This window comes from Haemorhous mexicanus, chromosome 8 (genome assembly GCF_027477595.1).
Source record: "Haemorhous mexicanus isolate bHaeMex1 chromosome 8, bHaeMex1.pri, whole genome shotgun sequence".
In the NCBI taxonomy this organism is placed as follows: domain Eukaryota; kingdom Metazoa; phylum Chordata; class Aves; order Passeriformes; family Fringillidae; genus Haemorhous; species Haemorhous mexicanus.
The window spans coordinates 14,182,115-14,200,684 of record NC_082348.1 but is presented as its reverse complement, the minus strand read 5'-3'; the positions used below and the strand labels follow the sequence as shown (position 1 = coordinate 14,200,684).

At 35.4% G+C, this 18,570-nt stretch overlaps 1 protein-coding gene across 4 annotated transcripts in view; it reads left to right on the top strand.

The window, feature by feature from the left end:
- MAP3K2 (mitogen-activated protein kinase kinase kinase 2) overlaps positions 1–18,570 on the top strand; it is a 49,570-nt gene that overhangs the window by 16,697 nt on the left and 14,303 nt on the right. Inside the window, exons 1-10 of one of the 4 annotated variants that reach the window (XM_059852797.1) lie at positions 1,231–1,328; positions 2,924–2,964; positions 3,856–4,037; positions 5,330–5,429; positions 7,204–7,317; positions 7,929–8,028; positions 8,947–9,077; positions 11,126–11,205; positions 13,084–13,151; positions 16,098–16,193. In XM_059852797.1, coding sequence (XP_059708780.1) covers positions 5,403–5,429; positions 7,204–7,317; positions 7,929–8,028; positions 8,947–9,077; positions 11,126–11,205; positions 13,084–13,151; positions 16,098–16,193 — 616 coding nt within the window. In that variant the 5' untranslated portion in view covers positions 1,231–1,328; positions 2,924–2,964; positions 3,856–4,037; positions 5,330–5,402. Of the gene's footprint in view, positions 1–1,209; positions 1,329–2,923; positions 2,965–3,855; positions 4,038–4,835; positions 4,929–5,329; positions 5,430–7,203; positions 7,318–7,928; positions 8,029–8,946; positions 9,078–11,125; positions 11,206–13,083; positions 13,152–16,097; positions 16,194–18,570 lie in introns of those variants that run through there. The other 3 variants (XM_059852796.1, XM_059852795.1, XM_059852794.1) reach the window with 3 other exon arrangements.

Below are 18,570 nucleotides of genomic sequence, written 5' to 3'. Positions count from 1 at the left end.
AAGTAATCTATTAAATTAGAGCACTTAAATTTCCTTATATGATACATATATTTAGTTATATTTTAGTAGAATGAAGGAATTCTCCTTGTTGTTGAATACATGGGATGCTTGCTTGCTGCTTTTAATGCTGAGCTTTGCTCAGGAGAAATACTGTTCTTTGTAAATCACAGCATTTAGCAATGAATTCTTCAACAAGCATGTCCATTGTCAAGGAGCATTAAGGCACACAGTCAACACCTCTGGAGATAAATTTTGTTATCCAGTGTTCTGGATACATGCTGAGTGCAGTACTATTGCTGTAGCAAGGAATTAATATAAAATATTAGAAATAAATTTCTCTTAGTGATGGATGTACAGGCTTTTGAGCTCCTAAGTGATTTCCTGTCTAAAGGAACATCCCAGTTCTAGGGCAGATTTTGTCTATCATGACATCAGGACATCACAGCTGCAGCAGATTGTCAGGATTTAGGATTTTTTCTCAACTTGAAACCTAATTTATGTAGCATTCCTGCCCCTAAATTATCCTCTGGGTTCAAAGCTTCTGATTCTCCATGTGAAGTCTTCCTTTAAGCCCTAAAGTCCTCTGTATTTTCAGTCCTGGAAAAGTTCTGTGGTGTTTTATTTTTTGTTTGTTTATTGTTTTTTTGTTGTGGTGGGATTTTTGTTTTGGGTTTTTATAATGCTCCGTGGGCTATCAGCAGATGCTCAGGCAGTTGAAGTGTTCATGTGGGAGTTTGTGTATGCCTCTCATGGGCATGATCATACCTGCTCAGGACAGAGGAGAAATAGTTCAAAAGAACCTGCTTTTTATTCTTTATTTTATGGAAAGGAGCAGGAAGTAAACGTCTCATCTATGAATATGGTTTGAATCTAAGTAGACAAGACTTTCTCCTGCATCCCCTTTCTTGTATTAATACAGCCTGCAGTTGTTTAAAGTTTAATCTGTGTTATGACTTCAGTTTTTTTTAAACCTGTTATTGAATTGGAGTTACTGATTAAGCTTTGTATTTCCTCAAGCACTGTTAATGATAAATAAAATAAAAATGTTTACAATGTGGCAACAATTTTTTTAAAATTTGGTGTTTATGTATTGAAGTGTAATGCAGACTCTTAGATTTGGGCTAATGCCTGCCTAGTTGTGAAATGAGAGAGTAATGCCTTTCAGAAGTGACAGTCTTTTACACTTGTCTGGTCTTTTTCTCTGAGCAGATGAGCAGCAAGCTTTGAATTCAATCATGCAGGATTTGGCTGTGCTTCATAAGGCCAGTCGTCCTGTATTGCCCCAGCAAGAAACAGGAAAACCAAAGTCATCTTCCCCTAAAAAACAGGTAATCTTCAATGTCTTCACTGATGTACTGAATATGGAGTGTCCTGCTGTGACTTCTGTAGTTATTTTTCTTGCCAGACCAGTGAGCATACCAGAATGAGCTATTAGTCTCCCACATGTGCTGCCATTTTCTTTATTCATATTCTTATATTAACAGCAAAATGAAATGGTGGCATTTCAGAGCAGATCATAGTGTATGCTTCAATAAATAAATAAATTAAAGATTATAGAGGTATTTACACCATTTGTAAAGTGATTTTATATTTATTGTTGTTATTATATTGGAACTATACTATTTTGAAATTCCAAGGAATAATTTTATAGGTTTGGTAGATTACCCAATTGTCACCTATATCATAGCAAGAAAGAACGTCAGTACAGCAGCAGAAATACGCTTAAACTCTTTCAATGCATCTTTTGCCTCAATTTGTTGTTCATACAGCTGGAAATAAGAGTTTTTTCCAGCTGCATTTTTTTCTGTAGATACTGAACACAAATAGAAAAGTAGTAAATACTTAGTTGATAGGTTTGAACTACTATATGGAAAGATTAGGAGAGGAGGTAGACCTCTGCCTAAATTGAGTTAGCTGTATGTTTATTTGATTTGATCCTTAATTTACAGTTCAATAAACTTCAGTTTGTGCTTATTTTAACCTTTTAAAAATGAAAATTTTCAGATATATTTGGCTCTTAAACTGTCAAAACCAAATGTCTACATAATTTTCATTCTGTGCCTTAAAAATTGTGAGAGTTCAGTGTGCAACACAGTGGTGCTTTGCAACTGTCATGAAACTCACATCTGAGCTGTGACTTTAGACATTGTGGTAATATGCACATATGATCCAAAATTATTTGAGTATAATCCGTGTTTAGAAAGTTAGAAGAAATGTTTATCACTGTTTCAATTTGTGGATTTTGAAAATAATCATTTGAAAATCAGTTCTTTTGGAAGATGAAACACTGTTACTTGGATAAACTTTGTGGTTGAATGCATTATTATTGTTTTTCCTGCAGTAGTTGGTAATACAGTTTGATTTTTAAAATTATGATTTTGGAAATCAATGTTATTTTTTGTTAACTGCAGGTATATACAGAGATGGTTACTGGGATATGTATTGCATGACTGCTGGCTTAATTTGTATGTGTGGGTTTCTATGGTAATGCTTATGAAACAAGATATGTTTCTTAGGCCTGGAAAGCTCAGCTGCAAAGTGTACTCACAAACATGTTGTTGGTAGCTAAATCCATCTGCCTACTCAGGATACAGAATTCTTTGGTAACCACATCCACATTAAATTTGAAGTCATAAATCTGTTATAATATGTTTATTTACAGAAGCATTCATTGCACTTCAGAATAAGTTTTTGTATTTTAACACTTCGAGTTATTTTTAACACTTTTTGGTTTTGACCTCTTTAAGTCTCTATCATGTACCTTAGCAGAAGTAGCTTATTAAAATACTTGATCTATCAGAAAGGGCAGAAAATTAATATGGAATTTAGTTCTAGTGTAGGAGTATTGAATAGGAGTTCACGGACTTCATCAAAAGAGGTAAATAGCAAACTAATAGTGATTCCTTTATATCTCTTCTTACAGAATGATGTTAGAGTCAAGTTTGAACATCGAGGTGAAAAAAGGTAAAGAAACAGTTTTGTCTCTTTGTTTATGTTTTGTTATGCTCCTGTCATAAAGTTTCAAATTAACAGTTTGATGTGTTTTACATCTCTAAGGTTTTTGGTTTGAGCTTAAAGTTAATTTTTTATGAACACAGTTTAAAGAGAATTAACTGTTTAAAAGCATGCATAAACACCTAAATATCATACTGTAACTAAGATCAGTGTAGTATCCTTCATTTGGTTACACTTCAGATAGATGTTTGTAGCCTTGTATAATTACATAAGTCATTAAAATGGATCTCAAGTTTGAACAGGCCAGAAAATAAATTTTTGTCCTTCATTGTGTGTGATAAATGTGTGATAATTTGTTATTACTGTAATACCCAGAGGAGGAGGTTGAATTTTACTTCAGGGGTGCCAGTCTGACAACTGTAAGATGAAAATTTATTAGACTCAGATTGTTTTCATTTAATCAGTTAAAATTTATTTACATTTTGCTTATGAGAGGTGGATGATGCACCTGCTAAAGTATACAAACATCTGTCTCTATATAATCTCTTCTCTGGTGGCTGCTCAAAAGCTTTTACAGAATTGGATGTATAATTCCATGCAGAACTGGTTTGTTGACAATTCATTTTGCCCGTCTCTTTCTGAAAGTATCAAATTTCATTCTGCTTACAGAGAAATTATGATAGAGTAAGATCTTTGAAAATACTTTTGAAAAAGGAAGTAATATCCTGGGCATGCTAATTCTCAAGAGAAATATTAAATTATTTTTTTAAAATTAGCTTCCATAAACCCTATACTAGTTCTGGGCAGCCCTTAGTGTGATTCTCTGAACATCACATGAAAAAGTGCATCAGTAATGATTGAGTTCTCTATATAATTTGGAGGGAATATGTTTTTTTGAAGGTTTTGAGAAATGAGGTCTCATCTATCTAACAATTTCTAGTGAAGTAAGAGGAAGCATGAATTTAAAAACAGAGGAGTGTTTACATGCTGCCAGTCTGCACAGAGAGTCCATTGTGAAAGTGAAATCTGACGCACTGCAAAATGCACTAAGTTAACCAGTTCAATATTAATGCAGGCATAAAGTAAGTACATGGAAAGATACCTTTCCCAGGTTTTTGTGCTCATTAACCCAGGTCTGTGATGAACTGTCCCAAGTGACTTCACCCTGCTTGCCCAGGGGTGCTGGGCAGCCTAGGCTCATTGCTCAGCATCAGTTAGAATACATCGGTTTGCCCGAGCATGTAGCTCTAGTGATCGAGGGAAGAAATCATGCAGGGGAAAAAAAATTATGCAATGGCTTTCTCACTAGTTTTTAAGAAGGGAAGTGAAAAAGAGAAGTGATTCCAGACTTGCTTTCAGTGGTGAATGTGGCACTTTACCCATCACACTACATGCATGCTCTTTGGAACAGAGTTGCAGGCTTGCTGCCCAAATAGTTAACTACAGTGAGAATTGGTGTTTTCTGGGTTTTGGGGGGGTTGGTTTGTTTGGTTTTTTAGGGTATTTTTTTAAAGATTTTTTTAAAAATAACTTTTAATTTAAATTGGCCTGGTTTCTAGCCTCATTTCAAGAGAAAAAATGTCCCCCAAACCACCACACTACTAACTGAACTACTGATATAAGGGACAGGTACCCTTTGCTAACTTTTCTACTTCACAAAATTTGAGTGCTCTTTCTTTTTTGAGTGTGAATTGAATGTACCTTAATAGCTTAGTCCCTGTTAAAAGCTCTTTTTTGTTTAATGGTGTTGTATGTCAAAAATGAAATGGTTTTCTATAGTCAAGGCTTAGTTATACACAGTTTGGGCTAATTGGTTTGATGGAACATTGAGTTTAAAGAAAATCTTAAGTTGTTGACCTACAACTGCACCATTCTTACAGGAGCACACTTGAAGCACAGTTAGTGATGGACTGGGCAGTTTGAGTGTGTAGTTCATTGTGGTAAAGATGGTGACATTTAGTTACCTTCCTCAGGTAAGATAGTCTTTCAGATTTCCAAAAAATGGGGACTGCAGGAGCAATTCATTTCTGATGCTTATGCTTGTCAGCCTATGGCACTCCATTGTCGTGGTTTTCTGAAGTGGAAAAATGTAGAAATTTCTAACAATTTCTCTCAGAAATGGAGGCTTAGAAAGCATTAAGCAAGTAAAATATTTACAATTAAATTAATTCTATATCTGATTATCCCTTTTAGATTTTTCACTGCTTTTCTTTCTTTTTTGAAAGTCTCAAAATATGGAAGACAGGGAATAAAGTGTAGCCTCTTATAGTCTTTTTAGTAGTAAATTTAGTTCTGATATAGTTCTTAAGTAATGAGTTGCCAGATTTTCATATGCAATGGACAGAAATTCTTTATAACTTATATTGTGTTTCAGGATCCTGCAATTACCAAGGCCTGTTAAACTTGAAGATCTTGCAGCTAAAGCTAAAGTTGCTTTTGGACAGACTATGGATTTACATTACAGCAATAATGAGGTAATATTCTGTGTCCTCGAAATTCTTGCCTTGGCCATTGATAATTTTAAGGCTGAAATTTGCACTTGCAAGAAGTGGGAACCACTTCTGTGACCAAACTTACTCCTGTGACAAAACCCCAGATTTCTAATGTGTGTATGTGTGTTTTCTCAAACCAGTAAATCTTGTCCGAATCAGGATAGGCAGGAAATGTATGAAATGTTTCAGGAGTAGTGTTGTATCATAAGGATGCCTCTGACTTGTTGAGGAATGGAAAAATTATCTTCCTGATCTTCCACAGTCCTGTTGTGGGAAGACCTTGGAAATTCTTTACCTCTTTGAGCTGTGGCATGTTTGTAAATTTGAAATAGCTTTTATCCTTTCTTGTAGGTAATTTCTTTAAGTATTAATCTTTTTAGGTAATTGCTGGAATGTTGCATTTAGATAATATGTAGACTGGAAAACCAGGCTTAACTGTTGCTCCTCTAAAGTGTCTAATTGCCAAAGATTTCTTGGTAACAGGGCCAGCACTGTCAAGCGGCTTTTGCCTGATCAATATTACTTCTGGCTTTCCTTTAGAAGCAGGGATAGAATTATTAATAGCAAATGTATTTACAGATGCAGGATCCATTCTTAGGGATTACATCTGGCTTTTGCCTTGAGTCAGCAAAGTGCATGGAGCCTTATTCATCTGCTTGGTTAAGCACAATGTAACTGCTGTATCTACCCTGCATCTTTGCAGAGGAAAATGCCAGTGATTGCTCTTTGTTAGTTACTCATTACATTACCAGACTCTTCTGTGAAACTGATCCTCAAAACGAAGAATTCCAACAGAAGGTTTTTGGATGTTAGGAAGGTCAGGTGAAATGGCCCTTCATAATGCTTTAGCCTCAGCTCCTTCCACTAGTAGATTTTTAGGAATTTGAGTAGGTTTTCGGCTTCTTACGTTCCACACTAGCTGGCAAGTCATCCCATCACCTTTCAGAAATGCGGTGGTAATAATGTGTCACTAGTATTAAAAGTGCAATTTAACAAATAAGCATACTCTTCATTTTATCAACATCTTCCTCCTCAATCCCATCTCTTTTTGTATAAAAGTACTGTATTTAAGCATCATTGACTGAGGCTGTTTACAAGTAGAATAGATTTAAAAATCTGTATTCTGTTTTTCATTTGTTACAAGCAGAAGCTATAATTTACACTCCTGAAACATGAGCCCAATTTTCATTGTTAGAGAGTTCAGATCTCAACTGCATGTTAATGGCATAATTTTCTGTTCTAAAGATACATGTTTGCCAAGTTAATTCTAGTTAATTAGATCCAAGTAGGATTCAGGTGAGGACTAGAGTTGTTGCACATGGATCACATCTTTCTTAACAAATGCTGGGTTTCAATGGAGAAATCTGTTAGTGATGAAACTTTAAAGAAGTGTATTAGTAACATTTGAGATACAAAAATCTGCTTTATACTCTCTGAAATAGGATTTACATTTATCTTACAGACTTGTGTTAATTTAGGCATTGACCCAATTGTACCCTTTTTGCTGAAATTTGGATATTTAAGTTCTGTATATGCAAAGTGGTTGCTTCTTGTGAAGACTTGTTCCGCTTAGTAGAGGAATCTGAAGGAAGAGTTAAGGTTGAGTTTTTAATACTTAAGGGATCATTTAATAAGGTTTATTTTCAAGTTGTTTGCTATGAAAGGAAACATTCTGTTTGTTTCTCTGCCCTTGAATTCCTCATTTATTTCTTGTGTCCTGTTTAAGACTTTTTTCTCCCTGCCCCCTGTTTTGTAGCTTGTAATTCCATTAACCACACAGGATGACCTGGACAAAGCTGTTGAACTACTTGACCGTAGTGTACATATGAAGAGTCTCAAGATACTGCTTGTAATACATGGAAATACACAGGTATGAGCAGACATGCTAAATGCCTTTTTCCTCAGTTTTCATAATGAAATATAATTGTATCTTTTCTTAAATATGGTGTTTTCCCAATTGAATATAATACTGATTGCTTCTTTATTTCTCTTTAAGCATCCATTAGCATTTTGTATTGACTCAGTTTTAAGTCTTTCCTAGATCCTGTTCCTGTTTTTTTGTTTGCCTACCCTACAGTGGTAGAAAAGTGAACATTAGTAGAATGATACAAAAAAACCGTATACGATTTAAGTAATGGTAGTTATTTGAAACTGTTCTTTAGGTCATATGTGGGAAGTTTAATATTAGTGGTAGCAAAGACTAGTAGTCTATAGACTAAATGCTGAGATCTTTTGGTATTATCTAACAAATCGTGGTGTTGATATTCATAGGATTTGTATACTGGTGCATATTGAAAATGAATTTTAAAGACTATGAATGAGCTACTAAAATAGATGAATTGTGATGTAAATTGGCAAGTTGCTTTTTTGACTGCTTAAAAAGTGGAATGTACTGCACAAAGGCTGTAAAGCTTACAAAGTATTTTCATTGTCAGGAATATAAAGTAATAACTGCAGATTGTAATACTTATGCATTTTCAGTCACCCAGTGTAAATAACGTGGAGCCCTTGCCCTCACTGGAAGATTTAGATAATGCAGTGTTTGGTGTGACAGACAGAAAAAGGCGACTGTCTGTAATAGGTAAGCTGCATGTTTCAATAGCTTTAATTGTAAAAATGTTTTTTGTAGTATTATCTTCATGAAAATTTTGCTCTCAACACAGACTCTCTCTTCTACTCATCAATGACTACTATAGAATTTGCATTTGGGGGAGTGGATTTTGAATATTAAGACAAAAGAGTTTTAAATATATATAATATAGAAAATTATCAAAAAAACCCCACAAGTAAATAAGTGTATGTAGAATTATTTCAGGGTAACTTAAAAAGCTGATGTTATTACTCCCCTTTATTTTCCGATACAGGAATGAGCTACTGAAAAATCTGCTTATATGACAATGTGTTTGCTTGCTTAGAACACCCATATTTTTTTACTGTGTGAGCATCTGTTTAACATACTGATTTTGGGATTGATGTAACCTCTTTACTTATTCATGTTTTAAAGTTGGGTGATGTTAGATTCTAAATTTAATTATGAAACTAGAGAGCTTAATGAATAATTTTCCAGACAATGCAATAAGTTATTATGCATTTATTATGAATATATGTATTTATGTTTTTAGACATTTAATATTCAACAAAGAAAAACTGAAATTTTGAAGAGTTGGAAAGGATTAGTTGACATGGGTAGAAGGGTTTGGATTTTGATTTTGGTCAAAAGAAAGAATTTACTCAGATAGATGTGTGGGCAAATTATGTTTCTGTTCCTGTATAATGAAAATTCTCTTTAATGTCATTGAGGCAACTCTGTCCCAAATTTTTCATAACTTCTGGATTGCAGATTTTAAATGCTATACTTAAGTCTAGTATTGCACAGGTATTTGGGGGATTCCTAAAGCACGAAGTAATCCAGACAGGCTCAGTGCCTGTGAAACATTTCAATAAAGCCTTGAATTCTGGGTTAGTGGAGAAACTCTGACTGGCCATTTTCTTTCAAAAGGTTCTAATACTCATGATAGGAGTTCACCTCCCCCAGGATACATTCCAGATGAGCTGCATCAGGTGGCTCGAAATGGATCCTTCACCAGTATCAACAGTGAGGGTGAATTCATTCCAGAAAGTATGGATCAGGTACGTCTGTGATTATTGAAATTAAAGTTTTTGTTAAGTTTATTTATGAAATACTGCTGTTCAAGAAAGATATGGATTATTAGAAAGAACAGCAAAAAAATTAATGATAACTCTTTAAAACTTGATTGGTAAGGTTGAAATAAATGTGCTGTTTAGTGTTGCAGAACCTGGTTATTTTTTTTTCCTTTGTCTCTTCAGTTTTTCAAATATGCTGTTACAAGGAGAAAGATAATATTCTTAATTGCCATGATAGTTGAGTGAGATATAGTGATAGATACAAATAACAGCAAAGATGCCAGGGGAAAACGTTAGAAAACACAAGCCCCTTTATTTTACTGAGAATGATACATAAGCCAGACCAGCTTTACAACTTTTCCGGGTAATTAAAAGGAGATTTTAAGAAAGAGTTTGGATCTGTCAGAATTATTTGGATTCAGTTGATACTTAAGAGTTGGACTCAATGACCCCTGTGGATTCTTTCCAACTCAGAATATTCTGTGATTCTGTGTGGTAGGTACTGTGTTGGGGTAGAGGCAAGGGGATAGCTGTAGGCCTGGCATAAATAAGCTCTGAAAGACTTGCCAAATTCACTTTTTTTGGTGTGTAAAGATCACAAATGTATATTGTTTTTTAATACTTACTCACCTGCATTAATGTAGGATATCCACATACTTAGCAAAATAAAAATCCTGAATATAAATCTCTGAATATAAAAACTGCCCTTCAAAACAGCAGGAAAAGGAGCAGGAATGTAACTGCTCACAGAACTGGCAATGGAGAAGGAGATATTTCAAGGAGGAAAGAAAAATAATGCTGCATACACAAATCAGTTGAAGTTGTTGTTGACATTGGCAGTGTATTTACAAATGGCAAGAGGCAACGGTTTTTATGAGCTGACTAAATGAGAGACAGATGATAAAATAAAGGCAAGAGGATAGTGCAATTTGTTGCACAATTTTAATGACCGAGCTGAGAATAGGGACTTAATCTCCTACTTTCCAGACCAGGGCTATTCATTATCATAGCCATGTGGTCAGATCCAGCCCAAGACTGGATTCATTCCAGGGAAATAGTTACTTTTGGTGTGGGCAAAGTAATTTCTGGTTACTGACTGGTCAGACAGACAGATGGTCCCTGAAGCCTGGGATGTCCATTCGCTCCTAAGTATTCCAGAAATATATAACCTGTCATGTATGCATTGCTGTGTGAGCTGTCAGCAGGTTTAAATTAATGAATTTTACTTTCATAAGAGGCCATGTTAGTTCAACCTAAGCAGCCTCAAGAGCCACTTTGGTGTGGTGGGCTCACAAATTCTGTTTGCTCCCCCCACCTACATTGCCACATCACCTTGGCAAGTGTTGGCCATGCTGCCTTTATCTGTCACAGCCTGCCCAACAAACACAAGAAGGGAATTAGGGAGTGGAGAGTTTTGCTCTGCTCTGCTGTTGATCTGCCTGAGTACAGCTATTGGCACTCTGACAGCAGACCCCACACTTTCTGTAAAAGATGAGGGGTTGGATAAAACCCATGGGCTGCCAGTTGGGCCATAATTTATTGGCTTAGAGATGTAATCAATATTGTTCAGCATGAGACAAGAGGAATAAAAATGCTAAACCTGTGGTAAATGTTGTCCTCTGCAGTACTGAGTTCATTTAAGTGTCTGTGTTTGCAGAGTGCAAACTCACTTTCAGGACACTGTATCTTTAAGTCCTTGATTGGTATATGGCAAAGTAGATGTCCAGGACCTTTAAGATGCAGCACAGACCATAAAAATTGGAGGGGTAACTGCTTAATTTACAGCAAAAGACTGTTGTCCAATTCATGGAAAATAATAGATATTATACAATGTATCAAAACAAACTTCATTTTAGGAAGGAGCTCATTTTAAGGCAACAGATGAGCTTTTCTCTCTGTTTTTACCAGTTCATATCTGATTTGGATTTGTTTCTTATTAGCTGTTTTATAGCAAACCCCTTAACTATTAAAAAAAAATTGAAAAAAAAAAACCCCTTGAATTTGTTGGTCTTCCTCTATTTATTATTTATTAGATGCTGGATCCATTGTCTTTGAGCAGTCCTGAAAACTCTGGCTCGGGAAGCTGTCCTTCGCTTGACAGCCCGTTAGATGGGTAAAAATTATTTACATTCATTATTTAATTATTTATCTTTATTAGATTGCATAATGTCTCAGTTGTAAAATGCATCTACTCTCAAGTGGCAGTGCTTCTTCCAGAAATTCCTTTGTAAGTTATAGAATGTTTATAAAAGCTTATTGAAACTTAATTGCTTACTAATACATGGAAAATACTGTGGTGCTTTTTTTTTTTTAATAATTTGTATTTAAAACACAAAAATTTAGATTTAAGGTGTTACAAGAATGTACTGAAGGTTTTTTCTAAATGTTGCTATGTCTTTCACATGGATGGTGTATATACCCTGGCAGTGAGCCACTCCATTAAATTTACAGTTCTTAGGCACTGCCATATGAAGTAGGCTTTCCTTTGCCAAAGCAAGGGGTACCCAATTCAAGAAGGAGGTAGAATCATTTACTGGCTTCAACAGGCAATCTCATCCTTTCCTTTGCAATTGCTGTCTGTTCCTCTCCCCTTGTTCCTGTTGCAAACTTTCAACTAATTTTTCCTTGTTAAAGCCCACCAGTCAGCTAGAGGCAGTGTGTGCTGTGGGGGGTCTTTTTGGATTGACCTCTGAGAAGACCCCTGAAGAGGGGTCACTGTCCACCAGCCAAGTCAAGTAGAACATATTCCTGTTTGGTTTATGGTGGTCAGGCAAATAACCTTGAGTTTAATGTGCAGATTTGCTCTTTGTTTATTTCAAACTGCAAAACTAATAAAAACTGCTAATAAAATATTTTATTTAACTGGTAGAAAGGTGAAGAGTTGGAGGTCACTGCCTGTGGCAATTAATCTGAGCTGTATTATTCAGTAGTGCTATTTCATTTGAGAATGTGTGGTTTGAGGACACAAATAGATTTGGTCTAACAAATACAGTTTTGAGTTTAATAAGTCTGCATTTCACAACCGAGAAGACAGTAGACATGAAAATTGTTTTGTGGTTTTAGTGTGGTAGGTTATACATACACAGTATTTAATGTAGCTCCATAGAAAAGAAATTTTATCTAATTGCCAAATTTAAGGGTTTTGTGGGGTAGGAGTGAGTGAAAGAAGGGGGAAAAAAGCAAACTTAATGCAACTCATATTTCTTCTTCAAAACTCTTTTTGGTTGTTTTTATTTACTTAATTTGTCACCTCTACTTAGTTTGTTTTCCTTTTTTTTTTTTTCCCATTTAAATATTTCCTACAAAGATGTAGGTTTTGTGTCTCCATTTAGCTTCTGTTACCCATTAGAGAAATTCTTACCAGAAAAAGGAGGACACTGTTTTGGTATGTTTATGGAAATAAACTGTTATCGATTGCTCTGACTGGCAATCCCATCCATTCCTTTTGGTGGCTGGGAGTTACATACCAACTGTAGGTAAGAAACAATGTGATCATGTAAGAACCAAAAAATTCTTCATCATTCTATAACTCAATAAAATCACTCTCTTAATCCTATGACTTTCATGGAGAGAAGAGGAAATGTTTTTTTCTTATTAAAAGGTTCTACATTTCTTTGGTTAAATTTCCTCAAGAGTTTTTGTAGTCTGTATAACCCATTTTGCCAGTCTGTAAACCTTTGTGTTTAGCCATAAAGGTGTTAAACATAACAGTGTTCCTTTGTGGCTGTACTTTTGATAATTCGTGTTTTTACTAATATCATTGCTCATTAACAGAGTCTGTTGCTTTCTTACCTATATTTAGCTCAATGAGCAAGCTTTTCCATTGTTGCTGATCCTTAATTGTTACAGTTGCCTACTAAAATTGAGTTTCAGAATTGAGTTCCATCCTGCAGCAATCTGAATAGCAGTGGTTTTTCATCAGTAAGAGGACAGTAAACTTTAGTCTGGATTAACAGCAGTTTTTAGATTCTGTGTATTTTTACACTTCCAGGGACAACTATCCCAAGTCTCGGATGCCAAGAGCACAGAGCTATCCAGATAATCATCAGGAATTCTCAGGTAGGCAAAAATCACTGGAGACACACTAGCTTTCCAGAACTGCTCCTCTTGCAAATAATAGGACTTAGAAGGGATGTTCACATTGGAGAAGTATTGTATTACACAAACAATATGGTAGAAAAAGCAGAACAACGTCAAATGCACACAGTGAAAGATACCATGGAAATACAATAAATTTCATATTTCTTCTAGATTGTTGTGTGTGACACCACTCTTAGTGGGTGTAGTCTAACTATCTGCCTCTGTAAAAGAGCAAATGTGCAGTGCATGGGGGCATGCAACACTTAAGTGTTAAACAGTTAAATTGGACTGTAATATCTATGTCTAAGTTGCTGTATAACTGTAGTTAATTTATTTGGAGGTGGTGTGGTTTAACCCCAGTAGGCAGCTAAGCCCCACACAGCTGCTTGCTCACTTCCCTTACTTTTCCCTGAAAAGTAAGAAGACTTATGAGTTAAAATAAAGGCAGTTTAATAGTACTGCAAAAGTTGCACACACAAGCAAAACAAAACAATGAATTCATTCACCACTTCCCATCAGCTGGCACGTGTGCAGCCATTTCCAGGAAAGCAGGGCTCCATCACTGCTAGTGGTTACCTGGGAAGACAAACACCATCACTATGAATGCCCTTCCTTCCTTGCTTCCTCCATCTTTCTCCCAGCTTTTGTTACAGAGCAAGACCTCTGATAATATGGGCTATCCCTTGAGTCACCTGGCCAGCTGTCCCAGGTGTGTTCCTTCCCAACTTCTTGTGTCTCCCAGCCCACTCTACCAGCTGGCAGGGCAGTTTGTGAAGCAAAAAAGCTCCTTGATTCTGTGTAAATGCGCTTCAGCAATAACTAAGAAATGTTATCAACAGTGTTTTAGCCACCGATCCAAAATGTAGCACTGTAAGTGCCACTATAAAGAAAGTTAACCCTATCCCTGCCAAAACAAGTACGCAGAGCCTGTGTTTTCTTCTCTGTGAAATAAGTATCACTTTGAAGTGCTCATACTTCTGTATTTGCAAGCACTGCAAGGTGAAAGGATAAAGAGCTGTGTGCTGTGCCTATGTGTTAATCATCACCACTAATGGTTTTTTCATACAATAATCTGGCCCAAATCTAAGTTGTTGTGCAGGGCTCAGGATGCAAAGTGCAGTGGGTAACCTTCAAGGTGTTCTGAAGTGTCTTCTCACAGTCATGTCTCAATACAAAACTTTGTTGTTGAACAATAATTAGTTTCCAGTAAATCAAAAGGGTTTTGTGTTTCTTCAGTCTACTACATATTTTGAGGCTTCTTTTTATTTTGATTTTGAAGCTTTATCCAGGTAAATCTGTGATGGTGAGTTTGTTCTTTTTAGAATTCTAGAGTGCTTAACAGATTGCACCACTTTTAAATAAAAATAAAATTAAAACTGTGTGTAAGTAGCATTTAGGTAACAGAGATAAGTACCAAAAGAGTTGGAAATCTAGTTTATTTGTGTTCATTACAGTTACTTTTCTAGTTAGATCATCTTGCAGTTTTTTTAATTGGGATTTGTTGGGTTTTTTCCCCATTCCATGTTCTAGTATGTTAACAGTGGGATAGAAAGCAATCATTAATTCCACATTCAATATTTATTCTCATGATTTGAAGTGTAACAGAAGCAGAAAAAAAGGTCAGTCTGGCATAGTCTTTTCCTCCTGCCACCACCAGTACTGGGCTTCTAACAGAGGGTTGTGTAATGTTCCTCTCTCAGAATATATTCCTAGTCATGTATTGCTCAAGGGTTCTGTAAATGCAAGATGTTCTGTGATTTGATAGATTTTTTTTTTCCTTCCACAATTTTTTTCTGTCCCTATTTCAACTTGTATAAACTTTCTCAGCATCAGCTGTAGGTTGCAACAGAAAGTTGTGCAATTTATTGTGTTTTATGAAGAAGTATGTGCTTTGTAACTTTTTTTAAGGCTTGGTTTTTTGTTTTTCTTTTTTTCTGTTACTGTTTTTCCAGTGGATTTTTTTGGTTTGGTTTGGTTTTTTTATGGATCTCTTTGCTCTCTTTGAGCTGTTGCTTTTCTAGTATATAGAGGCTTACATTCCATATGGAGGAGCAATTTGTATCTTTGATCATCTCTGTACTTCTGAATATTTTCCAGTTTTACTGAAATCTTTGAAATTGAGTAGACCAAAACTGTTCAGTGTATCTTACAGCATTTAATTTTCTTCTCAGCTAATAAAAAGAATTCAGCTGCTGCTTTTTTGGAAGTCTCTATCTCAAATCTTTACAGAAGCCTACACTGGATTTCATCTGCAACTTTATTATCCAGTCACATAGCCTCTTAAGGGCCTTCTCTAATTATTCTGGTGGTTTTATTTCTCAAAGTGATTTTGTCACCTCCCTGTTCCTTGTTCTGTACAGAGAATTCATGGATAATTAAACTGCATGAATTTTAGGCCAGATTCCTGTGCACTATTGGCTGTTTCCTCCCTTCTTATGTACTTACCTTGTAAGGAATTATTTATGCCTGAGAGACTTTTTTCCCTTACCTTATACTTCTCCCCCTCGATAACTTCTAAAAGAGGATCTTTTGAATGTGTTTTAGTAATTCAAGCTGTGTTGACTCATTCACCAGTTTTTCATATTTATACAACCTTAAATTATATTCTTTGGAATAGTTTCTCCTCTATAAAGTATTTTTTAAACTGGAGTAATCAGGCATACTGCAGTCCTCCAACATTCTTTTAAGCAAGAGGTTACAAACCACTTGAGCTGCTGAATTCTTAATCGTTTGGGACTTCTGACAGAAGTCCTTTTAGTTCTTGTGAGTTGTGTGATTTTGTTCTATAAATCTTTCTCCTCTAATGCTTTTGCCCTTCATATCCTCTGATATGCTCGCCCATTTTAATTATGTATTATCAAAGTGATTAATTTAACATGCTTTTGTCACATTTTAAATTTTGAAATAAATAATTTTATTTTCTAGTAGAGTATGATATCCCAATATTTGAGAAATTTGGAAAGGGGGGGACTTATCCCAGAAGATATCACATTTCATATCATCAACAAGACTACAATGATGGTAAGCACTGCAGCAGTTTTATTAATCTGTTTTTCTCATTGGAAAATGTGAATAAAATTGTAAGATCTTAATGAAATTAAATAAAGCATTGACAAAATTGAAAGCTTAAATTTTTTCCCCAAACTCACTTGCTAAGCTTCTAATGAATGATAGAACCTCTGAGCAGTTTTATCTCTGGTAAAGTTATGGATTACAGAATTCCTAAGTCATATGCACGACTGTGGACATGTTTGCTATCTTTGGCCACACACAAGTCATACAGTATAAGTTTTTGACCTTTGTGACCCTTTTCTAGCCAAAGTAGGTATGTCTGTTTATAATGTCTGGTTTTGCTTTGAGAAATCCCAGGTACAGTGGAGTTCCTGTTAACATTTTCTTAGATTAAAAGAGTAAATAAAATTTAAGAGCAGTGATGTAAACTGAGAATTAGATGGTGAAATAAATTGTTGGAATGCAAGGCAGCACCTGCTGATGTGTCCACAAAACTAGTTTGGACAGTAATACCATTGATTTAAATTTAACATGTGTTAAATTTTTAAAGAAAGTAGAGAGGAGCAGCTGAAGGATTTTCATACTTCAGGGTGTGTCAAGTGCTAGTTGAGAAGAGTTACAAAGAAATGTGTCCCAAGACCAGATGGCTTCACTTGCAGTGTGGAATGTGCAAAGCAATAAATGGAATTACGTTACAGGAATCACAGAAATATCAAACTTAGGCACTGCAAAGTCCAGTCCCAGCTCTAGAGCAAGATTTAAGGAGGCAATGATCTGTCACACTGACTTTCAAGAAAACTCTGAATTGACCTGAACAGAAGACATACATTTCCTTTATGTTACCAACTTCCAAGATACCTTATCTTATAACTTAGCTTTCTCTGTCTCCCAAGACATTTTTCCTGCAAATTAAAATAGTAACTAGTTAGTCTATTTTAGCACAGTGAAGAATTGGTCATTGCCCTTATATATCCCTACATCACACACACACACCTGGTTTCTCACCTTCGTTTTCTTCTTCTGCTCAAGCTGAGGCTTTTCTCATGGCCACTTTATGCATAACACAGGATATAAGGAGAACTTGGTATGTAGCAGTCACATGAATATGCAGAATGACCCTACTTTCTGGTCACCACTGTGACTGCTCTTCAGTCTTTGGTTACATTTTCCTGTATCATTTTCTTCATGACTTCCAGTTGCTTTACATTTTGTAGTTTCTGCATTAGATTTCTCTTTGAGTATGTATATTGTACTTCCTTACTGAATTTCATCTTGATTTTTGAATCGTCTCTAACATCTAATTCCACTGTGAATTTTTATTTTTATCTTTAAATGGACTTTCAGCCACACTTAACATGATGTCATCTGCAATATTTCAGTGTGTTAAGTTCCATCATATGTAGATGATGAATTAAAGTAGTGCATGGAAATGGACTGAAGATAAATTGCTGGGGATGTCCATTTAAATTATCTTCCCCTTTGATGAGAAATCACTGATAACTGCTCTGAATTTGTCTTGAGTATAATCTCCATAGTAAGATAGTCTGCAACATTTCATGAGTTGGCTTGTGAGAATGTCCCATTGAAATGGGAAAATAGGATTAGCTACATGAGACAAACCAATTATGACTGGGTTATCACATTTTTATCTTTTCAATGGTGAATAAAACTGGTTAATAACTTGTTTGCATATCTTTCTTGGAATTTAAATTGTCCAGACTAGTATATAAGGCTGAGTCTACTATTTCAGAGATATTTTATCTGCTTTCTTTAGTCCTCTGGGAACTCCTCCTCTACTGTAGTACCTAATGAATCAGAGACTCATTCAGTTATTGCTGAGTTCTCTAGGATGAAACTTAATCAAGAGATGCTATCCTAAAAATAGTTGTGTTATCTAAATAGATTAACATAAATTGTATTAGTCATCTGGTTGTAATTAACATGTTGAAGATCGGTGCTCTCTTTTTTTATTCTGATGCCGTAGCTATCTCCAAATTTTGCATTGATTGTGTTTTGATTTTTGAAATACTTTTGTGGTCTTCCTGTTTGATTCCAGGTGTCAGTCTTTCTCTGAATTCAATTCTTTCTAGTTTACAGCAGGAGGAGGCTGGCTTGGGCACTACAGCATTGTAAATGTGTATTTTATTCTCCTAAATATCAGAAATTTGGTATTTGCACATTTAATAGAGCAATAAAAGCAGAGGCACAGTGTTTTCTTTCCTCCTCTTACAGGTCTCCAGGTTTTTCAAGCATCTTGATTATATTTTGAAAAAATTCCAGAATTTCGTCCTAATTTTCATCACTTAAACACAAGATTTTGATTCTGTCTAGTCCTTATATACATCTGTGATGAACGTTTGTTTTCTTCTAGGTGGAAAGTTCATGA